The sequence below is a fragment of the Ornithodoros turicata genome, chromosome 10 (assembly GCF_037126465.1).
Source record: "Ornithodoros turicata isolate Travis chromosome 10, ASM3712646v1, whole genome shotgun sequence".
Lineage (NCBI taxonomy): Eukaryota > Metazoa > Arthropoda > Arachnida > Ixodida > Argasidae > Ornithodoros > Ornithodoros turicata.
The window spans coordinates 22,420,187-22,447,202 of record NC_088210.1 but is presented as its reverse complement, the minus strand read 5'-3'; the positions used below and the strand labels follow the sequence as shown (position 1 = coordinate 22,447,202).

The 27,016-nt window shown below is 46.5% G+C and overlaps 3 protein-coding genes across 4 annotated transcripts in view; all 3 read right to left on the bottom strand.

Moving 5' to 3' along the window:
- Nucleotides 1-2,070: 2,070 nt before the first annotated feature.
- On the bottom strand, nt 2,071-3,597 carry LOC135371064 (transcription factor HES-2-like). Its single transcript, XM_064605043.1, has 2 exons — nt 2,898-3,597; nt 2,071-2,807 (listed from the first exon to the last, which is right to left on the bottom strand). The coding sequence occupies exons 1-2, from the start codon at nt 3,085-3,087 to the stop codon at nt 2,371-2,373; spliced, it is 627 nt and encodes a 208-aa protein (XP_064461113.1). The 5' UTR covers nt 3,088-3,597; the 3' UTR covers nt 2,071-2,370.
- Nucleotides 3,598-5,914: 2,317 nt separating this feature from the next.
- On the bottom strand, nt 5,915-14,815 carry LOC135371063 (alpha-amylase-like). Its single transcript, XM_064605042.1, has 7 exons — nt 14,469-14,815; nt 13,546-13,715; nt 13,297-13,486; nt 12,525-12,825; nt 11,657-12,029; nt 10,462-10,789; nt 5,915-8,789 (listed from the first exon to the last, which is right to left on the bottom strand). Exons 1-7 carry the CDS (start codon nt 14,670-14,672, stop codon nt 8,766-8,768), a joined length of 1,590 nt encoding a protein of 529 aa, XP_064461112.1. The 5' UTR covers nt 14,673-14,815; the 3' UTR covers nt 5,915-8,765.
- A 1,354-nt stretch (nt 14,816-16,169) lies between these two features.
- LOC135371062 (neprilysin-1-like) overlaps nt 16,170-27,016 on the bottom strand; it is a 36,883-nt gene continuing 26,036 nt past the window's right edge. For both annotated transcript variants that reach the window (XM_064605040.1, XM_064605039.1), the window contains exons 12-22: nt 24,312-24,534; nt 24,138-24,236; nt 22,758-22,832; nt 22,583-22,686; nt 22,445-22,503; nt 21,523-21,574; nt 20,839-20,906; nt 20,635-20,765; nt 20,510-20,575; nt 19,440-19,612; nt 16,170-18,135 (exon numbers count right to left, since the gene is read on the bottom strand). In XM_064605040.1, the coding sequence (XP_064461110.1) occupies nt 18,036-18,135; nt 19,440-19,612; nt 20,510-20,575; nt 20,635-20,765; nt 20,839-20,906; nt 21,523-21,574; nt 22,445-22,503; nt 22,583-22,686; nt 22,758-22,832; nt 24,138-24,236; nt 24,312-24,534 (1,150 nt within the window). In that variant the 3' untranslated portion in view covers nt 16,170-18,035. The remainder of the gene's footprint in view (nt 18,136-19,439; nt 19,613-20,509; nt 20,576-20,634; nt 20,766-20,838; nt 20,907-21,522; nt 21,575-22,444; nt 22,504-22,582; nt 22,687-22,757; nt 22,833-24,137; nt 24,237-24,311; nt 24,535-27,016) is intronic.

Below are 27,016 nucleotides of genomic sequence, written 5' to 3'. Positions count from 1 at the left end.
AGTACATAACTGTCACGAAAAAAGGCGTTCGCCTCCCGTTGTCAATAAATCAGGGAAGAGAAGCGATGTCATTCGGGGATGACGGTTGGCTGGGAACACTTTGCTCTCCCCGAGAACTCACGCACCCTCTACGCATCGCCACCCTTCATCCTCCATCCGTCTTTTTCTCTTTCTTTTCTTTTGCTATAGTCGTGACGACGCACACTTCCGCGTGGCCAGCAACGGCCACACAGAAGTTATCTACACTCTCAGAGCAGAATTTCACGGTAATGCATGTTGCGCGCCAACCACTGCCACGAATGATAGGGTTATCACCTCTGATTTGAAGAGAGATAGAGGCTTACGGCCTTTTTGTAGCAATTATCATATATCCAAATTGCTACAAAAAGTTGCGCGCTGTTCGGCGCGATGGTCAGAGCGATGGGGATGAGCGTGATCGGGATCTTCCTCACACTACCTTCAACTGTACGGGGTTCCATTGAACTTTCTTCATTTCTACATGCTGCTCATACACAGACGGCGAAGTGATATGCAGATTTTTATTTTATTTTTCGCGTACTCCGAACACTTGTCATGTTGACGTGGTTGGTGATTTTTTTTAAATATTCCGTGTTAGCGCCGCGAAGTAACTGCGGCTTTGTGCGGCAGACGTGGACAGGTGGAGAGAAGACAGCAGGAAGGAAGAGGAGGACAGGGCAGTTATAGTATGCGTCCTGCGCAGACTTCATTCGTCTCGAATGTGAGCTGGAAAATCCACACCCTAAAACCAGAACTTCAACGCATAGCACGCTGTACGCCAGCCATTGCCACGAGTGATAGGGTTATCGCTTCTGATTAGAGGAGAGAGAGGGGCGTACGCCTCCCTCTCTCCTCGAACCACAAGCGATAACCCTATCATTCGCGGCAATGGTTTGCGCACAGCGTGCTATGCGGTGAAGTTTTGTTTTTGAAATTGCAGGATACACCTCAGACAGGAAACACCTCAGGTGCTGGGATTCGAACTCTCGTCACCTCCTACACTCTTAAAAATGAACTTCACCGCATAGCACGCTGCTAACCAACCATCATTTCGAATGATATCGTTATCTGCCCTGATTTGTTGAAAACGGGAGGCGTACGCCTTTTCTGTGACACTTATGCTGTTCATAATTGTCACAGAAAAGGCGTACGCCCCCCGTCTTCAACAAATCAGGGCAGATAACGATATCATTCGAGATGATGGTTGGCTAGGGGCGTGCTATGTGGTGAAGTTCATTTCTAAGAGTGTAGTCTCGGCGTGGAAAGCTCTCATCCTAACCACTACGCCACGCGAGTTGGTTTTGACGAATTTTGCAAAGGAGATGTTAACTCAATGGGATGACGGGACCTCCCCTGCCCCAGAGGACGCAGCTGCAAAAGCAATAAGAAGAGAGGAATGATAAACTTTCGTCTCTATTTGTTTCCCATCCCTCTCTTTTTCTCTTAGAAAAAGAGAGGGATATATACCTCAACCTACCTCACTATACCTCAACAAGACACGTGATTCTTTCCTAAGCACTTCGTTTTTACGTTTTAACTGGGGGTCGCTCCCTCTCCCTCGCCACAGAACCGATGCAGCACAAACACGACTTCTATTTGTTCAAAAACACGTTATTCATTTCACCGTATAGACAGCATGCCAAAGCACATGAAATTTGACATATCATGCGGTAGTAGGACAGGGACATAACGGAAGTGATGTCCGTGCAACGAAATCTACGGCCCCGAATGTTCTGGACAGGTACATGGTCATTTAAACAACAGGCAGGGACTAATTAGACAGAATATACTGCAGATAGAGATAATGACAGAAACTGTCATGTCACGATGTAAATGCCGCCATTCTACCGCTCGGAGCACAGTTTCATGATAAGTTCGCGCTCACGTAAGAGTGAGCGTTTTAATCTAACGGTTGAATCTGTGACGTTCCTTCCTTATTATTATTATCATTATTATGAGACAGTTGATTTTGTCTATTCACACCGGGAAGCATTGTTTGCCTTCTGCTGGTACGATATCAGTAACCTTATACTCTTTCCAGAAGGTCTTGCTCTTACAGACCAGATAAGAAAACTCACAAAGCCCCGCGAAAACTAGGCGAAACATGGCCGTGCGACAAAACGAGTTATACAAAAGAACACTCCAGTCCTGAAATGCATCCTTAAACACAGTTTATTCGTGTTATCATAATGTACACTATTTACAGAGCGCTCTGACAATGCTTGTCCACTGCAAGAAAACATAACCTTAAGTTATCCTGTACATTTTAGTTCTTTCAGTTTGCACGTACGCGTCTGCCGTGACAGTAAACAGTCCTCAAAGCTGGCCATAGATGAAAGCATACAGTTATAACTACCATGGCCTCCACATTCCATCCGGAGTAGATACATGCACACCTCGCTGCATCTTAGGCAGGCTATAGTCCTCTGGTACGTTGTAATGGCCCCGAGGCACATTCGGAGGGGGACTTCGGGGTTCGCCACAGTCCGAGGAGGAATCGTCGCTGATATCTGTCGGTGAACCAGTTTCGTAGCCAAAGTCCAACGAGGTTCCACTGGGTAGGCGTGGCTGCACACAGACACTATTCCCGGTTGGCTCCGACGGACTTCCCGTCCTCTCCAGCTCTCTCTGGTGAACCGGAGACGATGACAGAGATTTCTTCAGGTGGCTTACGAGAGTATCCCGCACGGTCCGGTCCATCGTATTCGCTGTGTATCGGCATATTTCAATCATGCACTGCCTGTAGCCTTCTTGAAACCTTTCGGAGCATTCCTGCTTATCCTTGGTGTCTAAAATAAAGAAAATTTAGATGTGAGTAATTAATAATGACAATTTCGTGCAGGTTATGCGAGGGACTGTCGTTGTTTTCGCATATATACCTTCAGAGGCGCGATGGTCTCGGAGGTACTTGACCGTCATCTCCAGGATATCCGCCTTTTCGACTCTTTGCGTCCGATTGTTGTTGTGTTTTTCCAAGAAGGAGTAATCGTTGGCAACGAGAAACCTTTTCAGCTCCGACAGGCAGTGGTTGATACGAGCTCGTCGTCGTTTTTCCATCAGAGGTTTCATCACCTGCCGGATATGAAGACAGCGTTTGTCATACAGAATTCGATACGCTCTATTTCTTTCAGGTGGGGGAGAAATTTAATGCGCTTACCTTCCGTCTCAGAAACGCCGATGACTGCATTTTGAGCTCCACGGTACTCATGGCACTCTACCGCACTACTTCCGATGGGCGCACTAACACCTCATAACGGGCCTCAACTTTCGCAAGCTTCCAACGCTCAGCCACGTGCCCTATATAGGGACGAAGCTACTAAGACGTCAAGTCCCTCCGACGGAACGCGGCCACTGTCAGCTGAACCGGAGTGATCGGCGACAGCACAGGAGTCGACGTCTTCGATTGCGATCTCGAACCGTTCTCCGACGGTGCAAGGGAAGCAGGTCCTTTTTAAAACCCGGTGGAGTCGTGAGGCACAAAAGAGCAGCGGGGGGAGGTGTCAGGGTTCCCTAAGTGAAGGAGGGGCGAGGAAGTTCCTAAGAGGGTTCGGAACGCGAGGTTCCCGACGTCTTGCGTCCCGCCCCCCGCGTACCACTCGCTTTCCCCCCCCCCCCTCCCCGTTTTTTAAGGGGGAGCTTTCCCCCCCAGGTGACCAAGTAATGGTGACTTTTGTATTATGTCGCAAGGCGCCCTTCCGATCGCTCTTTTTGCGTTCGGCGTGGCGGGGGTGGATGGGTAATCGCGGGGTCGTTTACTAATCGTGACAGCCAGTTCTTTATCTTTCGCTCCAGCTTTTTGGAGACTACACTGGAAAGGTAACGTCACGGAAGTTGATTCATTGTGCGGTTGTGGCTTTGAGGTCGTCCGGCTGAAAAGCATGTGACCGAGAGTAACGTAATGAAGCGTAAGGTTGGGTGAAAGTATTGAAGGGTATAGAAAGGATTTCGACCCGGTTGCGTAGAGTGTTGCGAAATGGGACTGAAGGTTTTTGTGGGTGAGGGCTTGGTTCCGTGGACGTTGGGCGAGCCGAACGTTTCCATTTGGGTGCGGTTCGACGAAGAGTTTCTGTTGCCAAAATACGGGGGCCAGCGGACAAGGCAAGGGTTCGGTGTTGATCAGTGAAGCCGAACGACTTTATCTGTGGTACGCGCTGTCAACCTTGCCCATTGTATAGATTACGTGGCGTGGTACTGGGGAAAGGATTCCGCAATAGGGCAACATGATTTTTCCCGAAGTGCTTTGGCGTGCTTTCTTGTCATTGAAGTCTCGGCTAGCTATTGCGAAACCTAAATCGCAGACGCTGAACGAACCACACACCATCTGAGCCTCACCAATGAGTGAGTGAGTGAATGGTTCATTGAGTGCGTCAATCAACGTCGGTGCCGACGATAAGTTTTGACTTTTGTGTCTTTGTTTCAATTTCTTTTTTTTTTTTTTACTGTTCTGACATTGTGTGACTCTTCGTATGTGAGTCTAGTGTATGTTTTCTGTGTTGTCTACGTGGTATGGAGTAGCCGGCTTCCAGCCTCACCAATGACTAAGCAATGCCGGTGCAATGCAGCTAGTGCCGGTTGCAGCACGCGCTGACTTACCGCCAAGTGCCGTCTTTCGTATACCTTTTATGAAACATCAATTCTCACATTACACACATACATAAACAGCAACAACAACCGTTGATTTTCATGATACTTTCGAAATTGGACATAAAATGTCAGGCTTGGCATGGTGATATTGCATCCTATTAAAAGCGATATAAAGTAAGAACACACAGAAGGTGTGTAGTCGTCGTCCATCCTTCACTCTTAAAAATGAACTTCACCACATAGCAGCCTCCTAGCCAACCATCATCCCGAGTGACATCGTCCTCTCCCCTGATTTGTTCAAAACGGGAGGCGTACGTTTTCTTGTGACAATCAACATTTCTGCATAAGTGTCACAAAAAAAGCGTACGCACACGCGTGTGCACTCTAAAAAAAGAACTTCACCACATAGCTCGGTGGAGAACAACCATTGTATAGTATGACACAGTGTTAAAACAGAACTTCACCACATAGCACGCTCTTAGCCAACCACCATACCGAATGACATCATTATGTGTCATTATTTGTTCAAAACAGGGGGAGGAGCCTATCTGGGACAAGCATAATGTGTCCCAGATAGGCGCTTCCTCCCATTTTCAGCAAATAAGGACACAGAATGATATTATGAATGACGGTTGGCTAGGGACGCGCTATGGGGTGAAGTTCTGTTTTGACAGTGTACCTTTATCACTCCCGATTTGTGAAAAGCGCGGGGCGTACGCCTTTTTGTGACAATAACATTTCTGCATAAATATCACAAAATGGCATACGCCTCCCGTTTTCAACAAATCAGAGGCGAGAACGTTGTCATCCGCGATGATGGTTGGCTAGGAGCGTGCTATGCGGTGAAGCTCATTTTTAAGAGTGTGATATTAGCGCTTTTAATACGATGCTTTTGAGATTATATTTTGATTGGAACGTTGCCTACAGGGATAAGTGCACTCTAAAAACAGAGCTTCATCACATAGCATGCTCTTAGAAAAAAACCGTCCCGAATGATATCGTTCTGCCCCCTGATTTGTTGAAAACGGGAGGCGTACGCCTTTTTGTGCATCTGACACTGCAAGTGTAGTTCTCAAAAAGGTCGGCAAAGGTCGGTGATGCGGGTAATCGAGAAAGATGTGTTCCAGATTTTCCAGGTACACTTCAGTGACGGCAGCTTAAAGAATCAACTTCTTGCAATCGGGGACGCCATTGAGCAGTAATGGCGTCATTAAGTCGCCGATGAATTAATGTAGCATCCCGTCGAGAGGTATCCCTTTGCATCCGGAGAGCAAACGTCGGATCAGCGCTTGCAAACATAGATGGACACACAGACCTGAAAGGCTTTTATTTATTCCATATACATATTCCCGTATTGCTTTACATGTCTATGAGTGCTGTATTTCCGAATGGGGTACCAAATGGGGTACTTACAGACTGTGTACTCATATAAGTAACTGCTGTTGTTCTGCGCTACACTCTCAGAACAGAACTTGACCGCAGAGTACGTTGTGCGCCAACCACACCCTTAAAAATGAACTTCACCACATAGCACGCTCCTATCCAACTATGAACCCTAGCGACATCGTCCTGTCCCCTGATTTGTTGAAAACGGGAGACGTACGCCTTTTTTGTGACACATATGAAGTGCATAATTGTCTCAAAAATGGCGTACGCCCCCTTTTTCATCAAATCAAGGGAGAGAACGTTGTTAGGCAACGGACGTTTAATGGCTGCAAACGTGGAATGAAGAATGTACTGTGAACGTGGGATGACTCATCACGCGAGAAAGTGATTCGTTATCCTTCATCGTTGTTATATCGCAGGTGATATATTTAACAGTTGTCAATCGGGATGATGATTGGCTAGGAGCGTGCTATGCAGCGAAGCTCTGTTTTTCGGCCAACAACGGCAAGCCGGTTCGTCACCACCACCATCTGTTTCTCGAGTGCATTGCAGCGAATGATACGGCTATCGCTTCTTATTTGAAGAGTGAGAGAGAGAGGGCGTACGCCTTTTTGTAGCATTTATCATATATCCAAATTGATACAAAAAGGCGTACGCCCCCCTCGCTCTTCGAATCAGAAGCGCTAACCCTATCATTCGTGGCAGTGGTTGGCGAACAACGCTCTATGCGGTGTAGTTCGTTCTAAGAGTGCATGACTACCTTGTTTCCAGCGTTCAGTGCTTTATTCGGTTATATTGTTAATGAGAAAATGAAGCACTTCTCTGAATGTTCCTCGCAAGGATTACGAAGCACAGGGGCAGACAGTGACTATACGATGATGTCGCTGACGATTCTCGGATCCTCCCTCATTTCTTATACTGTTCCATACACTATGAAAGTATAGGTCAGCCTTTCGCGCAGTCCCTCAGCCTTTCCATTTCCCCTCGTGCACGTAGAACGGTCTCGGTCGCCCGCAAAAAAGGTATCACAACAACTGTACGTGAGGTCCACGCTGCTTCATCTTTTTCACCATAGTGTTGTGGCCCATCTGCACCCCTTATTTATTGCTGCTTTCTGAGTGGATAGACGCTTTGTCACGTGCTTTCTCCCACTCTCTTTCTGCAGAAGGCAGGCCTTGCTCAACCACCCATCTAATACTTTGCTCTCCCCGACGAACTCGTGCACCCTCACCGCATCTCCAACCTTCATCCTCCTCTGTCCTCCATCCGTCCGTCCTTCTTTCTTTTTGTTTTGTGTTCGTATTTTTTTGTGTGCTATAGTCGTGACGACACCCACTTCTGTGTTACCAACAACGGCGAGCCTTTCCTGCCATTACCCCCCCCCCCCCCCAACCTTTTCTTGCTCTCATGCGCAGATATGCTTTTCTTGCTCTCATGCGCAGCGAAGTACTGTCGTAGCGTATTAGCAAGGCATATTAGGATTATTTGGCGATTATGGACCGGCGATCGTTCATTTCTTTCCTTTTCTTTTTTTTTTGCATATAGAAGCAGAACTCGCAATTGTATGGCGAGATCACGTTCATATATGCACTCTAGGAAAATAAAGGGGGTAAACTGGTGAACAGTTACACCCTCTACTCTACCACCTTGCAATTTGTCTCCCCCCCCCCCCCCCCGCACACACACACACACTTTGTCTTCCTTAGCTTGAAACTTGCTCCCCAGCACTGTAAATAGGTACTAAATTTCGCTTAAACTTCTGTGCGTTTACTCCCGAACGGGATTAACGCTTGTTGCAATCTGTCTACTCCACAAAACGATTACTCCCCGTCTCCTTAGCGTGTAGTAACAATGCTGCTCTCTATATGCACCGTCGAAACCGAATCGTCAATAGAGTCGCTCCGTTAGCGCCAACCCCTATACCGTTATACCGTTGTTGCATCGAGTTCTAAACCAGACTTATACGCCGGTTTCTTCGAGCGACGAAGCGCAACACTAAACACCAAAGAAAACTCACCGTCAAAAACGCGAAGAGCAAAAGATAGAAACGTCGGAATACCACATCCCGCTCGACAAGTAGGTCGCATTTATGCCCTCGAGAGCGAGAGATGCATATATTTTTTTTTTTTTTTACACCCCGTCTAATTCGCAGGCAGCATCCTAACCAATTCGCGAACAAACAGCCCAAAAGTGCACAGACAACCACAACAACAACAACAACAAAAGGTTTGCAAACAAACTCTTCAATGTGCGTCCCCCCACGCTTAGCTGAGTGGATGTTTCGATCCGGAAACAAACACTCGCGACGAAGCCACTTCCATCACGCAACCGCCGGAGCCGGGGGCGTTTAATATAAACGGTTCCAACAACCTCCCAACATTTCCTGATCGGGTCAAGAGGGGGTTGGGGCGAGTCTTTTCCTCTTTTGGGGTCAGGCTGCGGTCGGCAACGAAATGGAAGGCCAAGTACAAGGTCGTGCCGTCGTGCTTTGTGAGCGATGGACGCTTCCGAAGGATGTGGTTTTCTTTTTTTCTCTTCTTCTTTTAGATAGGTCTTATAGAAGCGGATAAAAGCAGGCCCGCTCTTATACGGTGTATAAGGAAGACCCGCGCACCGATTAGGAGGATTAGCGTTGAAGGATCAGCAGCTGAGTACATAGAACGTTGACGGGATCCCAACGGAGGAGAGTCACCGTAATGAGTGTGCGACGAAGGCTTCGTATATGGTTGCGCCACTTGTATAGAAAATATACCAGTGGACGACTACGTTCGCAGTGGTCAGATGTCTGGGAAGACCCTCGCCTGTAACAAGAGAATATTGTGGAAAAAAAAAAGAGAAAAGAAAGACTGAGTTTCATGGGTGTTGTCTTTTATGGGAAGGGAGCATTGGCACTTTGGGGACGAGCGTGCACTCTCAGAGAAAGAAGAAGAAAAAAAATGAGTACTTTTAGTTCCTATGGAGGACTATAGACGCACTGCAAAAAGTGTTAGTCCCTTTCGGGTTCAACGACAGTTTAGGGACGGTGTGCAGTGCTGGGGGTAAATTTCAGGGTCAGGAGACTCAAATAGGGAGTAAATGCATTTGAAGACACTCTCTTTTACTCTCTCTCTCTCTCTTGTCTTTTATTTTTATTTTACTTATTTTGTCAGCACCTAGATTCCAATGAATGAATGCGTTCAAAACGAGTAGTTTTAGTCCTTTTGAGGATTAGCTGCCACAACCATTACTCCCATGCGAGACTGCGTGGACAGAAGCTAAAGCGAATTTCAAGGACTATCCGCAGAGCTATAGTCGTCATGTCCGTCTGTCAACTACATACGCCGTTGGGGATAAGGAGACACAATAGCGCGCCAGGAGAAATACTGCAGCGCCACCATGCGCCATCAGTAGGGGAGCGCACTTTCTGCCGCAGCGTAGTGTCATGCGGCAAGTCTTAACAGCCAACGTACACGAAAGCAGAGTGAGTATGATGGATTACATTATCTGGCACAGGGAGAGAGCGTGACCTCTCTGCGTCCAGCCATCCTATCTGCGGCGCAGTAATATTTTGAGAGCTGACGGACTACATTCTTAAAAATGAACTTCACCGCATAGCACGCTCGTAGCCAACCATAATCTCGAATGATATCGTTATCTGCCCTGATTTGTTGAAAACGGGAGGCGTACGCCTTTTTTGTGACACTTATGCTGTTCATAATTGTCACAGAAAAGGCGTACGCCCCCCGTTTTCAACAAATCAGGAAAGATGACGATATCATTCGAGATGATGGTTGGCTAGGAGCGTGCTATGCGGTGAAGTTCATTTTGAAGAGTGTAGATTTATTTTCTTTTCTCAAGTTAAATACGACTACAGGGAGCACATTTCGGGCTCATGGAACCAAAGTGGGGAGTAATTGTTACCTGCGAGGAATACTCCTTTTCTTTCTTTCTTTTTCTTTTTTTCTTGTAGCGTACACTCTTAAAACAAAGATTCACCACATAGCACGCTGAAGGTCAATCATTGTACAAAGTGATACCTCTATCACTTTTGATTTGTGGAATAACGGGGCGCACGGCTTTTTGTGACAATTAGCATTTCTACATAAGTGTTACAAAAAGCCGTACGTCCCCCGTTTTCAACAAATCAGGGGAGAGAAGAATGTCACCCGGACTGATGGTTGGCTAGGAGAGTGCTATGTGGTGAAGTTCATTTTAAAGAATGTACACTCTTAAAAATGAACTTTACCGCACAGCACGCCCCTAGCCAACCGTCATCTCGGTTGACATCGTTGTCTTACCTGATTTGTTGAAAACAGGAGGCGTACGCTTTTTTGTGACACTTATGCAGTTACGAGAAAGGCGTACGCCCCCTGCTTTCCACGAATCAGGTATGATAACGATATCATTCGGCACAATGGTTGGCCCTCACCATGCTATGCGGTGAAGTTCTATTTTTAGGGTGTACTCGTCGTTATCACCTGGTAGCATACTCACGTGAATGTGAATCGCTACGGCAGGAACGTCACTGTCGCTGTTCACGATGAAGTGGGCGTAGCTGTCACGGCGTACTCTAACGGTACGTCCGCTGCAAGCTGAATGATGTTGATCCGTCACCTCACCACTGAGAACGTCGCAATAATATCCCTCGGGAAGTGTCGTGTTGAGTAAAGTGTTTAGCGTAGAACGGCCGTTGTTGATGACCACGAAGCCCTTTCCTTGTCGGGCAAATGCAATGGCATCGGCGTCGTCGTCCCACCAAGCAGTGACAGGCACACTTCCAACGGCGTTTCTGAACTGCACCATGCCACGTATTTCGAGCCACCTGTAAAGCCGCGACGTTTTATGATGACGTGTGCGAGTCTGAAAAGGTTCACCTACTAGTACATTAGTTGACTATCAAATCGTATTAGTTGGAAATGGTTACGTTTTGTTCTGGAAGGTATCGCAACGCAGGAAGACAATACGTCATATCAGTTATATAGTACGTACGGCATATTTCATTCCCGTTTTTAGGAAATGTCACTCACAATGTCACGGTCACAGGGTGCAAGGGTTAAAAAGGGAGTAAGTGATATTTGACTAGAAGCCTGCAGTTACTCCCCAGATTAGATCTCTCTCTCTCTCTTCCTCTCAGAGTGTGTACAGAACCAAGATAGAGAAAACCTGCTTACTGGTCGACGTGACGTAACACCTAAGAGTCACCCAATCAGGATCGTGTTTTGAACGGTGGAAGCCAATCACAAACGAGCTTTCAGCGGTCGTAGCCATGGAGACGAACCACCGTCGTCTGCGAGTAGTGATTGAACGTCCCCGCGTACTAAATGGGCAAAACGGTCCCATATCTTTCTCAAGATTGATTTTCTGGAACGCGTGTTGCACTTTTGTCTACAGATTCAGGTCTACAAGTTCCAAGTTAGCTGCAATCATTTCCGAGTTCTTGAATTTGCAGTACGACGAATCGCCGTAGCAGACGAATTCTGACTTTACATGTCCACGTAGCGAATGAGGGACAGGAGGCAATATAAGCAGGCCTTGGGTATCTAGGTGGCGTTGATACAGAACGCTATGGAGCACGTACGCCATCTCGGTACAGTACGCAGCGGTACCAAGAAAAATTTCGGCTTCCCGACTGTGAGTCGTATACAGTTGACCTTGCCAGTGAAATAGCACATACTCTGTAGTGGCGTACCTGTGTTCGCAGATCCAGCCATTGTAACACTCGTAGTTGGCCTTCTTCAGCACTGGAAGCGTGTTGAATGCGTGGTCAGACGGGGGCCCAAGAAGGCGAGGAGGAACAAAGGGCTCCATTTTCCGATCTATCGCGTAGCTGCTCATCACTCGTGCCATCCCGTGCGGCTGGGCCAGCATCAGGACGTTTGCTAACACGTAGGTTCTCCTCTCTTGGTAGTTGACGGCGTCGTTATCGAAGTCGTTCACGTCAATGCCTCTCTGGATCTCGTGACTGTCGACGTACACGACGCTGTCGTCGGATGAGGGAAGAAGAGTTACGTCTGCTTTCAGTTCTTTAAGCGTCGCTTGGTTTACTTTCTTCAGAACGTTCACTGTTGAAAGACATGAACAGAGTTTGCGTCTTATACCGTGTGTATTCACGCCATCGATATTACCCAGAACAGTCCAGCGAAAGATGCGAAAAAATTCATAGCTTTCTGCTCCCACGCGAGCGCGAGAGCTTAACATCACGTCTTTTCGTGCTCCTCTAACCACGAGGAATGCCCTGCGGCTCATCGACAATATATTCAGTAGCAGACGAGAGGGCCGATTGCGCCGTCTGCAACGAGATCCATCGTGTCGTCTGCGCTGTGCGCCACTCCCGATATTCCTCCGGTACCGTGCGAATGCTCAACATAAGACGCGGCGGAACTTCCGCCCCCGGAATTAGTTTTTGTTTTTTCTTCCACTAGAATATTCCGTCTGGATGTCGCTCGTCCGAATACGCTGATAGCGCCACTACCTACTAAATCTTGTGTCTTCCGAACTCTACCTAATTTATGCAATTGCAATTCATGCAATGGATATAGCATGTTACTTTTCCTCACCAATCTTCTTGTAAAACAGGGGTTTTGTCACACAGCCATCTTTGGCGTAATCACTGGAACTGAAGTCCGCCGGTGCCGAAATCTCTTGGTAGATGAAAGGCCGAGTGCCGTTGTCGTCCAGGTTGGAGATGCGACGGTAGATCACGCGCAGGTCTTCCGGCCACATGTACGAAGCGGAGTCGATACGAAAGCCAGCGACGCCCAGAGAGACGAGGTCGTTGAGATAGCTCACTGTCTTCTGTCGCACCGTCTCCTGGCTGTGGTCGAGATCCGCTCTTCCTTCGTACTTGCAATTCCGCACCTATACAATAATTTGGAGTATCTGCAGGGAGAGGGCTGGGCGAACATCACTGACTATAAAGCGGAAAAGACGGCTACCCATTGCCCATATATATCACAGATCGGCCTTGCCATGCTCTCGATCGAAAAAGGAATAGCAGAATCTGTTGACTCGTCAGGTATTACTTCGGAGTCTGCCAAAAAGGAGGAAAGAAAAATAGTTTTGTAAGCTCGTAAATACGTGCCTAACACTTTATTATTATTATCCGCTGTTGCCGATATCTAGCCAACATTATGCCAATATATTGTGCCAATCTTGCGCCAATATATTGGGATAGTGTCCCTTTAACATGTGCGCAGAAAGTTCTAGAACAGCGGCGACGACATGTTTCTTTTTGTTTTTTATTTGGAGACACGGGGTGGTGTGTTTTCTGAGCGAGGCAACACGAGTAACCTACGTCGAAGACAAATGCCGACGAAGTAACAGACTTGCCTGAACGACGTTGCTGTAATCCTCAATGCGTCCAGAAGTGGTGCCGCACTGAGCTAGAGAATGAAATTCGTTTGCCCTGTACGGTACACCGTCGTAGCTATAGGTGTGGGCATCGAAGCGACTTTCGGCATATCCTTCACCTTCACCAATGTCGGACGTCATGTGGTTCAAGACAGCGTCCACGTACACCCTGCGTTATACGAGGATATAGTGAGGCACAAAAGGGTTTCACCGTCTCTCCCCATATACCTCACTCCAGCCTCTCTACATTTCTTCACCATGGCGGCGAACTCATCTTTCTCACCACTTGGTGAAGAGACGGTGTAGCTCACGGGCTCATAGCGTTCGTACCACGTCCTTACGGACTCACCGCCGGGGACGGTGTACAAACGAAAAGCGTTTTCGTTCGGTGGTGAAACCTGTGAATCATGATGATGATGAGAAAGAAAATCTTTAAAAATGAGCAAGTATACTTCAAAACAAGGCTACTATCGGTAATAATAATATTAATACGTAATATGGGAACCGTAAATGAATCGATGCAATGTTGTTAACACTGGTCATAACGCAGTCAATTTGGATTAAACAAAATTCGATATAGGCGGCAACTCGATAGTAGCCCGTCGCATTAAGTGGAGCGGCTAGAGGTACACTAAGAATCATTGTGCTCGAAACGCATGCAATTCGGCCGGGACAGCGTGTGACTTCGAATAGAGGGATAATTCGAAAAAAGCCGTTTCGTTATAAACAGGGTTTTACTGTGCTTCCGGGGTAAGAGTCTGCGATGCGTCACTTCCGGTCACAATAAGCAGGACCACCTTGACAAGATACATATCTACGTTGCGACCTTCGTACAACAATTGCCGCCCAACAATCATGCATACCAGGCGATGAAGCTTGAAAGGGTAATATAAGCGCAACGTACCTACCGTTAGGAAAACGAGAAGGTTCGGATACGGATAATACGATAAACTGATACGCAGGATAAACAAAGACATAAACACATTTCTCCTCTTTTTCCCCCCTTACAAACAAATAAACAAACATAAACGGATAAACAAACTGTGGTATTTATATACAGGATAAGCAAACGAATATACAAACTGTGGATATTTACGTGCTACTCCCATTCTGTCGGACGCATGCAGAACAGCTACAGTCAAGTGTCTCACCTGTACAGCACCGTATCCATGAGGACCAAGAAATTCAACGCACTCTTGTCCGATATCCGACCACGTCCATTCGAAGAGCTCAACTATTACAGTGCGGTTCGCAAAAAAGTGCGGGTCTTTGTACGTACCCTCTGCAGCGCTGCACCAACCGAATACGGCAAAAACGACTGCCAAGGAAGGTGTGGCCACAAGAAGCCTAACCATAGTTGCAACACCTATTGCATGTTTACTGCTTACACGTACAGCGGACTTCGTTCACTAGCACGGCAGGCATCCGAATACGGAAACCTCGTCGAGTGCTGTGCCAACGAGGTCTCTACGTTTAATGTAGGACGGGACGCAGTTGAGATTATCTTATCGGTACGCAGGCAAGCCGACGAGAAAAGAAAAATGATGAGGCAGTCGGAAATATCAGGCTGGCTTGCGTCGGAAGAGAGAAAGGTTAAAATATAAAGCGATCGTCCTACAAGTGGCGTTAAACGCTGTGTGAGCAGAGGACGAACAATGGCTGAAGAGGGCTTCGTTGGCATAGTGGAGTTTACGAACCGTGACATGACCTCATTATGCGTACACTGGATAAGTTATGAACGGAGGCGTTATTGTGGAGTCCTTTACTGCAATGGATACTGCAATGGTTGAATCCCGTTAATGTCACGTGACAGGCACATCGAACGTATATTTTTAGCGTGTGATATGGACATACTACCTTCAGTAAGTGTCACACAAAAAATTCGTTTGGGAAGCGCGCACATTTCTTGCGAAAATTAGCACACAAGTGTGCGCGCAGCCGGAGGCGATCATTCGCGTGTTGTGACCTCATATCACCGAGCGCTTTTATTGCTGCTGAGAGTCGTCTGCTATGAGGAAGGAGCAAGGCGACCGGTCGTTCGCGTTGCGTTTGAGGCGGTTTAACTATTGGCTTAACGTGAGGAATGGTGAGGAAACGTGAGGCTCAACTTGAGAAACGGTGCAGGAATATCGGAAGTGAAGTATACACGTGTAGCAGACGACACAATCGGTCCTGCCGTCTGCTACGCACTATCTTGTGGCTGTGACACCCCTGTCACACGAGCAGCCGTCCATGACCATCGAAACCAACGGCCATTAAACATGTGCTTAGCGCCACCTAGCGCGTAACGTGTCAACTTCTCAAACGGCATCGGATTCAGTGGTCTGACAGGTTAAAGCATTACACTCTAGATGGCGCTACGCGCATGTTCAATGGCCGTTGGTTTCGATCATCATTAGAAAGCGGATTTTTAGGCACTAACAGGGGGCGTTCGAGGCGTGCTTAAGGTTACGTCACAGACTGGCAGGCGGGAGAAGAGGTTTTTCTAACCTGTAATCAGTTCTGTAATATTGTAATCACTTTCTCCTCCTCTTGACATATGATTTGTCTTTTTTATATAAGCATATACTTTCCACGCTCCTTTGAGAAAATGAATTTCGTACTTGGGGTAAAAATGCATCTTATGTGATGCAGGCTTCTTTTGGGGGATTCATCTCCCAAAAGAAACATCCCCAAGCAGCACAACGTACAGAAACTGCGAGTGCAAAGGGGTGGACAGGTAGTACAAGGTAGCTTTCTTCGTGGGTAACCCTGCAAATCAGGACATCCGACAGCCACCCCCACGTACGTGAACTTTCTCGTATATTGTGCTGCTTGGGGAAATATTGTTTTGAAGAGATAACACGGCTGCATCAAGAAACGCAAACAAACATAGTTTATTTACAAGCCCTCATCACATCACATTGGTGGGTTGGCGAAATCAATACACTTAAACTCACTCTTTCGCCAAATAAAAAAAGTCTCTTATTTCACGGATGATATGTATAACGGTGTGAAAGTGATGATATTCGGCTGAGAGCGCCACGATGCGGGAAATGCTGGCACTACGTCTTAGTCATCATACTTTGTACATGGCCAGTCCCCCCACTGGGCATATCACCAATTATCCCCTTTATGTCGGAAATAGAGCGGGGTATTCGTCAACGACATCACTGAAAAATACACGCATATCAGTATACACACTTTTTACAGCTTCTTCAGTGAACACTAGCATCTGTGAACAGCGGGAGCATTATCACAAATAGCAGGGGAGGGGGAGGAGCAAGGGCAGTTGGGATGGACACAATCAACTGAAAAATAGAGACAAAAAGCTGCTCACAAAAGTACAACTATAGTACAACTCCTTCAACAACGGATTCCCGCACGAGATAACATACGCTTGGTGGCGGATAAGTAAGATAATGGTGATAACTCGAGATAAGATGGCTTCCTTTCACGACCCTGCTCGTGCAAGCAAGCACGCACCGTGTCAACCTGTCAAGCAGCATTGGATTCAATGCCCTCTTAGTAGTTGACACGATACACTCTTGCTGGCGCTACGCGCGTTTTTCAAGGCAGTTTGGTGTGAACGGTCGTCGAAGACAGAGATATAATTATGGTGAATTCGTGCAGTGCAGTGTATAGTGGGTCTCTATGTGCGTTCAGCCAAGAAACGAAAGACGAGCGAACGGAAGGACAAGTGAAACGCGACGCACGTTGGATTGGATTGGATTGGAAAAGAAAGAAAAACATGAAGAGGTTACTCCCGACCCAGTTTAGAACTGGCTACTCCAAAACGCGTTTGTGGGTGAAAAAATGGAGCCATACAGAAAAAAAAAGAAGCAGAAGAAAGAAGAGAATTGAAGCAGGCAATGCAGCTTGTTCTGCTCTACAACGATCAGCAGAATTCTCATATAAAACTGGACCTCATAAACATGGGGAAGTCCCTCTATGTATCTTGCGCAAGAAATTATAAAGTTATATGATTTTTTTACGAGTCATATTAATGCAGCAATCCTGAAACCATAGAGTGTCAACAAAGCTAGTTTTGGTTTTCTTTTTCCTCTCTCTCCCTCTTCTATTTCCTTTTACAAGTCAGAGCCGCGCAGTCGAGTAAATAGGATTTGACGTCAACGTTCCCGAACACTTAAGGCAGGCCTAGTCATATGTGAAGAGCCACTATTTTTCTTGACATCGTTTTTGCGATTTCTCAATATACACAATTTGCCTAGCCAGCTTACATATATGTCCTCTGGCATGTCAAGCAGAGTCTTTCATTTCTGACTTGTGTAAGAACACCGCTCCTCTTCTCGGTTTTGGAGTTAGTTTATGGTTACAACGGTCATATTTCTTTACCGTGAATCTCACCATAATGGCCTGAGGTCAGCGAGGTCTTACTTCAGTTTGAGGACTCTGCATTATGCCAAGGATACGGCTCTATAGACATATGTGATCGCCCTCAAAACTAAGCTAGTTTGTTGAAGTTAGCAGATGTCCTTCCATAAAATACCGATGCAACGACAACCTTACTGAATCATCATCAGAGCGTTAGGATGCCCACATCGATACGGAAGATATGACGTTACTCCTGCGTCCGAAGCCACAGTGTCCGTGTACCTCGCCAGGTGTCAACGAGTGATTTGAAAGAGAAATAGTATGTCGGAAGTTTGAGGAATGTTCTGAGATTTCTGCGGTTGAACGAGGCACCGCCTGTTGCCGACGACGTTCCGACGCGACGTCTACCACACTTCACACTTCCTCCGTGGATTCATGGGACTCCCTCGAGGACAGCTGTAGGCCCGGGCGAAGTCTTCCGAGTTTGACAGAGCGCCTATCACTCTGGAACGCACGAAAAAGTAAAAGTCATCGTTCATCCTACAGTGCTTCAATTCCTGCAAAGAAGACTGTCAAGACAAAGACCGGTCAAATTGCTACATCTAAAATAAACTGGTCAGGAGAACTCCACGGAGAACACTTTCCAGATCACCTTATTTTGTTCAGATATTGGTTCGGCACGTGCAAATTGAAGTGTTTCCAGGATTAACGAACAGCAATATCATGAACGAAGAAAGGAGCAAGTCACTGAAAAGGTTAGCCAACTGCAGGACTCGAACCCACATCTTCAGGATTACTGGTCCAGGGCTCACTGTCAGTGGGCACGTGGATGCGGTTTGTCCCCACAGTTGACGCAACCTTGGAAGCCATTGGGAGGCGTGTTAGCTTTGCTCATCTGGTAGAGCCCTGGACCGGTAATCCCGAAGATGTGGGTTCGAGCCCTGCAGCGGGCTAACCTTTTTGAGTGACTTCCGTCTTTCTTCGTTCATTGTTCTTAGGCACTTGAGGCATTGTGTATCTGTCATTTCTTCTGTGTTCCAGCCTCAGAACATCAATTTCCTTCGCAGTATCATGTCATTTCTATCGGGACCCACAGCTTACATGATGTTCCTATGATGAAACTGCTTACACTGAAGCTTCCAACGTAGCGGCCACAGAAGCGGAGTGCGAAACGAAAGCGGGCTTCTCCGCAATGCACTAGTTTCAGCAGTGAAGTACCCTTTACAAGCAGCATGCGTTCCATACTTCCTCAATTGCTCACATTACGCTAGCTTCAGCTAGTAGCCAGACTTAGGGAAGAAAATAGAAGTCACTCTTTTTTTTTTTCGAGGTGGGGGGGGGGGGGAGGGGTGACCCTTGGCGGCATTGCCATGCATGCCTAGTCAGAGTGATGGATAATGAACCAGTAGATGCGCACACCCGAACAACACCGAATATCCTCTGGATGTACGAATAATGTCCTAACGGATTCGGACGTCCGATGGATATCTGAGGGACATCGATCGGACATACGAATTCGATAGCACATTATTCGTACATGCAGAGGATATTCGGTGTTGTTGGGGCACCTGTCATCCTGATTGCCACGCCATCAAATCGCCGTCATATTGAAAGCAGTTTGCTTTCAGAACCGCACTTGGATAAAAGTGTTCAGATTTCACATGGGGGAACTCATGACATCACCAAACATGATTAAACTGTTGTTGCGATGAGTAATACCTTTGACCAAACTTATGCCCAAAACCTCTGCCTAAAATTTTCTCGAATCACCATCTGAACTTCAGAGAGAGAGAAACCGGATGGTTTACCTGAACCGTCCTGGACTGTGCGATCCAGTGCGTATGGTGTTGACGGCGTGCTCGGGCCGCATGGTGCCGCACCAGATTTGAGCGTAGGTCAGGAAGAACAGTTGGTCGTGGGTTAAGTTTAATCCCGGCAAACGGGGTTCGAGACCGGACACTTGCTCGTGGGCCTTGTACGCCTGGTCAGACAAAACATCTCTTTCAAACACAAAGCCATCTGCAAGGCTTCTGAAGACTAACTTCATCGTTGTTTCTTCGCCTCCTGCGGCGTCTGCTTACCTTTCGTTGGTCATAACTCGGTCATAGGGCCATGCTTAATTCAAGTGATATATATCCTGAAGGACCTCGTTATCTTATAAAGCAACTATGATGACTTTATGAGCAGTTCTGCTCGGCAGTTTCCTTTGCCATGGTGCTACTTGATACGACTGAGCACGGTCTTTCTAGAGTTGCAGTCAATTCCAGGTTAAATGCGAACTTAAACAGCACCAAAGATTGTAAATGGAGACGATACATCATCGTTATCTCACTGTATGACCTTGTCACCTCATTCCTGCGGGCTTATTCATGCTAGTCACCAATCCATTAAGAGGTATTAGTTCAGCCCAAACTGAACGTTCGTGATTTTCTTGTAAAGGCGTCCTCACGCGTAACCGTAACGCGAGAGCGCGTTTCGGTTAAGCGTGAGGACACCTTTATATTTGATGCCGAAAGCAGACATGCTGAACTACATAGTCATGGACAACCTCACACGCTAGCGGTTACATAAGGTTCGGGAAACGTGCTGGTACTGTTGCGCCTGCCACTCTTAGAAATCAACTTCACCGCATAGCACGCTCCTAGCCAACCATAATCTCGAATGACATCGCTATCTGCCCTGATTTGTTGAAAACGGGAGGCGTACGCCTTTTTTGTGACAATTATGAACAGCATAAGTGTCACAAAAAAGGCGTACGCCTCCCGAGTTGATCATTCGAGTTGATGGCTGGCTAGGAGCGTGCTATGCGGTGAGGTTAATTTTTAAGTGTGATGCTGCTACAAGCTGACAAGGGATATGATGATAATACGATACATACGCGAAACGCCTGCTTGACGCCCCCGTTGTCAGCGATGTTTTCACCCTGGGTGTTCACACCGTTGACCTGTAAAGTATACCAAGTGCCAGTTCGAAGCGTCGCGGAGTCTTCGTTGCTAGCCTTACATGCATGTTGACTTCAGGCAATAAGTAGCGGCTGTACTGGTCCACCATGCACTGCGCCTTTGTTTGGAACCTCTCCAGAGCTTCGGGCTTCCACCATTGCTTTAAGTTCCCGTGCTGATCGAACTGACGGCCTAGGAATATAAGCATCACGCAGTCTGTAATATCCATTTTTCTTGCTGTGACAGTTTTGTATTCAATGTCCACCTTTGTCGTCAAACCCGTGCGTGATTTCGTGGCCGATGATGACACCAATGCCTCCGTAGTTTACAGATCTGGTGAGTGACATATATATAGATAGATAGATATAGATATTAATATAGATATATTCCAAAATGAGAATACTGCAGGAATCCCGTGTATTCACACGAGCGACATCTCAGCGGAATATTCTAGTGGAAGAAAAAAAAAACGGCTTAATGGGAGGAAGTTTGTGTTGTGAGCATTTGCACGGTGCAGGAACATCGGAAGCGAAGTACCCACGTAGCAGACGACACAATCCGTGCTGTCGTCTACTACGGAGTATCTTGTGGCTGTGACACACCGGTCACACGAGCCTTCAATGTTCGTCGAAACCAACGGCCATTGAACATGTGCGTAGCGCCACCTAGCGTGTAACGTGTCAACCTCTCAACCAGCATCGTATTCAGTGGTCTCTGACAGGTTGACTTACTACGCTCTAGATGGCGCTACGCGCATGTTCAGTGGCGTGTTCATATTCATATTGAAGACTGTCCGTGTGAATGGGGTATGTGCCGCAGAAAAGACGTGACGTCGAGCACCCGCTCTCACGTGGCAGCAGTAAGCTATGACGTCTTCCACGTCTTCCGTTTGGAGTATTCTTTGAGATGTCGTTCGGGTGAATGCACGGAATGTCACAGAAATACGTACCGCGGAAAGTCCTTGTGGTAAAGCGGGGGTTGCAATACGCCTGCTGGGAATGCTGCAAGAAGGACGACCAGCTACAATTACGGGATTGGCAAGTAACAAAGGAACTTTATTGTCATCCCCATATCATCGTCATCACGTATCTCTCTCTCTCTCTCATTGGCATCGTATTTCGTGAACCACGCCACTAGTAAGGAGTTAAACAAAAATAAATAAACGGTCGCTATTTCCTTCAGTCCTTTATAAATGAAACGACTTTCTGTATTCAGTCATAAGTCGGCGGTAATTAGTGTCCTACACAGGAAGATCAAAGGGAGCGCCTGAATGGTTGAATGCTAACCAGGGGTATTTTAATGGGGGTAAGACAAAAGCGAACCAAGAAGACTTCGATGGACCCGAGGATCAGCCCGCTGAGCAAGAAAACGTGATTCCGTTGATGTCTCGCTAATTTCAACTGCGAACAACACACTAGTAACTTTGAAGAAAAATTCCACTCCGGTCATGGTCATGGCCTTTCGGGCACACAATGTTTGCCATTGTCCTGGTATCGTTTTTTTTTTATCAAAGAGATATTACCGACATGACACAAGTGAACTTGATGTTGATTGCAATGAATACATCATCCCCTACACTCTTAAAAATGAACTTCACCACATGGCACGCACCTAGCCAATCATCACCCCGAATGACAACGTTCTCGCCCTAGATTTGTTGAAAACGGGAGGAGGAGCCTATTTTGTGCCGTGCATAATGGGCACAAAATAGGTTCCTCCTCCCGTTTTCAACAAATCAGGGGTGAGAATGTTGTCATTCGGTATGATGGTTGGCTAGGAGCGTGCTATGTGGTGAAGTTCATTTCTAAGAGTGTAGGGGTCACAGTGTTCGCAAGTTATGGCATTTCTTCTCGTGAATAGCAGCAACTTACTAATGAAATTCTTTGACCGAGTGTAATATGCATTCACTACCGCTGGGTAAGTTATCCACCTGAAAAAAGAAAAACAGTTTTTATATGTTTGTTTTATGGTTCTTCTTTGCCCGAAAATAAAATAACGAGGGAACGTACTGCGTCCTGTCTACACCAGTCTTAAGTTTCATCTGCATCTTGATGGCATTGTGCTTCAGGTTCTTGATGATGTTTTCGAAGTACGTGTCCCGCTCAAATTCTACCTGAATAAAAAAGAATAATTATTAGTTTTCTTCAAAGTATTGTTTTTTCCCCCTCGGGAAACATTTCGTACCTCGTACTCTTTGTCCAATTCTTCGGGGTCAGATATGTACTGAGGATATCCGATCTTCTGTGACATCAGTTCGGCCTGCACGCAAAGAAAAAACGTCAACATGCTCCTCAAAGGGATTAAAAAGGAGCACATCTCCATTGGAGAAGAAAGGGAGTAAGCTAACGCCATCAAAAACCGCTGTGTATCTTTCGGGTGCACAGAGGGGGAAGTTCAAGTTATTACGCCTTATACTTTGAAATTTGTCAACGTGCAAGAAGGGTGCTGACATCCTTACCCCACAATTTCGAAACTCGTGGCTGCGATATAAGAATGTTGCGAAATTCACGCAGACACAATTCGTTTCCATTTAACTTATATTCTAATGCGATGTGATGTGATGTGATGTGAGTAAAGAAAAAAATGGGGATGTAAGTTTCGACGAAGTCAAACTGGCTACCCCAGTACACTTAATACAGAAAGTTCAATCTGACGATGAGATGATGAAAACGCAAAAGGATGATGTCCAGAGACGAATAGAGATGATAATTGAGTTCAACATGTAGGTCAAAAGTTCAAGAGCTGCGCCCAAGTTAAAGTAAAGTGGCGGAATCACCGGGGGCACACACAGGACACATCACACATTCACCGTGTCATAGCATGTCCATAAGCCCGGTTGCATGCAAAAAGTCTTCAAGTGCCCTTAGCGCCTTGTCGGACGAAGGAGGACCTAATAGTTTCGTGATCTCGAAATATTCTAATGCATTCTGTTGTTTTTTACATGTTTACACATTCTACGAACACGTCGTGCGGATTCTCTCGTATCACAACCAGGAGAAATCCCAAAATGATCTACTGCGCAGTAATTTTTTCCACCTTTCATCGTATATAAGGGATGTTTTTGTAAATAAATGCCTTCTTTTTAATTCTGCAGATAAAACTCGGAGGTGTGACAACAATGTTGAAAATGGGTGTCTGCAGGACACCCATTTGAAACAATGTTTTACTCGTATAAATGGAATGATCCCCTCTAAAATGGTGTTTTCTGTTGAATACGTCGTCTTATACGGTGCTTTCGTAGAATTGTAGAATGCACAATTTAAAAGTGTGCCTTACAAGATACCCTTCTCTAGTGTTTGAAACTCACACCAGGTTATTTTCTGGCCCATGTCACTGCCGCGAAGCAACTGTGGCTATAAGCGGCATACGGACGTGGACAGATGGAGAGAGGACAACAGGAAGAGGTGGGGGACGGGGCGGGGGGTTTATTGTGAGTCCTGGACCGACTTCAGGGGTTGAAATGTATCCGAGACAAGACATTTACAAACAAACAAAACTAAAAAAAGAAAAAAAAAGAAAACTGAACAAGAATGATCGCCCAATTTTAAGCGTTTATATATTTACCTTCGCTCTCGCTACCTGCCTGGTCTCGTTGTCCATCCAATCAACATCGTCCAGTATCTCCAAGAACGCACTCTTGATGTCCCTTATCATCTCCTCGGCCTAAAAGAGTAAGGAAATAAGATTAACGACTGGGAATATACCATGACGTAATAGGGCTTCCAACGGGTATTGTACCTTTTCCTTGCTTTGTTTGTTGAAATGGTGGTGCACGAAGAGCGCCCCCACCGCCATTCCCATGTTTTTATTCACTAGCACGGTGCAGGTCTTCCAGCGTGCGGGCGTCGACTGCGTCCCGTAAATGGCCCCGAAGTACTCCTGCTGCTTGGCCAGAAACCGCTTGTCCAGACTTCCCACACGGTTGGAAACGAATCTCCACAGTATGTAGTTGGCCACGACGCTAGAAAAAAAAAAAAAAAAAAAAGAAAAGAGTGTTCACGGCTACTTGAGGAAGCGCCGTCGGATTTTTTTTTGCAATACACTCTAAAAACACAAGTTCACTTCACCGCATTACGTGCTTGGAACCAATGGTCATTCATGGTGATATCGTTCGTTCGCGATTTGTTGGAAATGGGAGACATGCGGTCTTTTTATGGCAATTTCGATATATATGAGTATTTTTGACACCTTTCAGGTGTGAATGTCTCGTCCTATAGGGCATACGTCTTTGTGGTGTGAGTTTCAGACCACACAAAAGGGCGTTTTGAAACGGATGGTGGTGTAATTGCAACGTTAAAAATGCTGTTTACAAATAAAATCTCGGAGCAAAAACGGGTGTTTATTTACAAAAAATCCCCTTTTACGAGCTGAAAGGTGAAAAAATTACAATGTATGTCAATTGTCACGAAAAGGCGTACGCCCCGCTCTCTTCTCAAATCAGAAGCGTAACTGTATCGTTTGGTGCTACGGTTGGCGTAGAGCGTGCATCGATTTTCGGCGGCTCACATCCTTCCCACACGGACAGTCTTCAATGGTCGTCGAAATCAACGGCCACTGAACTAGGCTGCCTACACTGAACCAGAGCCGTATATTAAAAGGGAGTCTGGCCATTAATGGGTCATGCCTATACCTGAAGCTCCACCCACTTTTTCAGCTTTCCGACCAATGAAGTCTTGAAATATGGGGCGCTATCAATCAGCCTATCCTCACTATTTGCCCCCCTATCCAACATGGGCAGCGCCATTTTGGGTGGCAAGTGGATTGGATGGGATTGAAATGGATACCTCTCGCAATCTGCAAAAGTAGTGGATTGTTGGTGCAAATTTGATAAGCGCCACCTAGGGAGCGTAAGGCACGTCGGGAATTGTCGTCTGCTTCCGTCGTTGTACCGCTGCCGTCAGAACCACCTGCTGGGACACATTCTGTTGTCGGTATGATTTTTAAACAAATCTACATGAATAGTTGGAATATAAGAGGCAAGAATGTTTATATCCATGAAATTCAGCTGTTAAAAATAAGATTGTACAGCACAGCGCCGTTTTTGTTATGATTTCGTTGTGATCGCCGTGTTCACTAGGCCTAACACCGGCGACAAAACGTATTATTTTCAGTTAGATATTGATGGATGAGCATAAGTTGAAACTGATTTCCGAGAAATGTATATTAGGATGTACATTTGCAGCGTAAAATCAGGTTAGTCTGTGAAACTTTTTTGTCACGAAATCCCCGCTTCACTGTGTTTGTTTTCGTCGCCATTTTGGGTGGCAGTATGGTGTCATGGCGACCCCCTTAGTAAAAAGCAAACCAATCAGAGGAGCGAAACTGTGATTGACAGGTCCAGCCTCTTTTTGTGACTCCTCCCAATGGCCAGACTCCCTTTTAATATACGGCTCTGCACTGAACATGCGCGTAGCGCCATCTAGAGCGTAATGCGTCAACCTGTCAGAGTCCACTGAATCCGATGCTGCTTGAGAAGTTGAAGCGTTATATGCTAGGTGGCGCTACGCACATGTTCAATGCCTGTTGGTTTCTATGATCATTGAAGGCTGCCCGTGTGACAAGGCTATCAGCCACAAGATACTCCGTAGCAGACGACAGAACCGATTGTGTCGTCTGCTACGTCCGCACTTCACTCCCTAATTCCTGCATCGTGCGCATGCCCAATACAAACTTCCTCCCCTTGAGCCTTTTTTTCTTTTTTTGCTTCTTCTTCCACTAGAGTATCCCGCGGCTCAGCCACAAGACATTCCATAGCTGACGACAGGGCCGATTGTGTCGTCTGCTACGTGCGCAGTACAACGTCCCGGATGTCCCAGTGCCTGTGAATGCTCAACATACGACGCGGCCGAACTTATGCACCATGACCAGATTTGTTCTTTGGTTTTTCTTCCACTAGAATATTCCGTTGGGATGCAGCTCGAGTGAATACACAGATAAAGTCCCATTCCCTTTCACTGTCTTTCAGTTTTCGGTCGTGCGTGTGAACTTCTCGTTTCCCAGCTTTTCGGATCGAACAATCGAGCGCCGTCATGTGCGATGAAAGCGTATAATGCACATACCCTGTTTTGCCCTTTGAAGCGTGAAGAGATGCTTAAAGAGTCGTAGCCACTTGCTGGCGTCAGATAACGCCATCGTCATCCGTTCTTCCGCTCGTTTAGAATAAAACGAGGAAGCTGGATAATTTAGCTCAGCGGCCGGCTGCATATGCGAGAACGCAGCCAAAAAAAAGAAAAAAAAAACATAATCCGAGACCAGAGCTAAGAGATATTATGTATGGAACTGACGCAGCACAAAACGCATTAAAAAAAGTAAAGAAACGGGCGTTCGCGAATTTCGCCGACACACACATTACTGACAACAAAATCGAAAAATTAAATCAAACGTAACTGAGCGACTGTGAGTGGCCGAGTTCGCTCACGAAACAATAAACAGCAAATGCTAAA

What these genes read in the sequence shown, in the direction of transcription:
- LOC135371064 (XM_064605043.1), bottom strand. Translation starts at nt 3,087, where the DNA reads ATGAAACCTCTGATGGAAAAACGACGACGAGCTCGTATCAACCACTGC. An exon ending in AGACCATCGCGCCTCTGAAG is followed by an intron (nt 2,808 to 2,897) that starts GTATATATGCGA and finishes TCTTTATTTTAG; the next exon opens with ACACCAAGGATAAGCAGGAA.
- LOC135371063 (XM_064605042.1), bottom strand. Translation starts at nt 14,672, where the DNA reads ATGGTTAGGCTTCTTGTGGCCACACCTTCCTTGGCAGTCGTTTTTGCC. An exon ending in ATGGATACGGTGCTGTACAG is followed by an intron (nt 13,716 to 14,468) that starts GTGAGACACTTG and finishes CATGATTCACAG; the next exon opens with GTTTCACCACCGAACGAAAA. An exon ending in CCGTAGCGATTCACATTCAC is followed by an intron (nt 8,790 to 10,461) that starts GTGAGTATGCTA and finishes CTCTTGTTACAG; the next exon opens with GCGAGGGTCTTCCCAGACAT.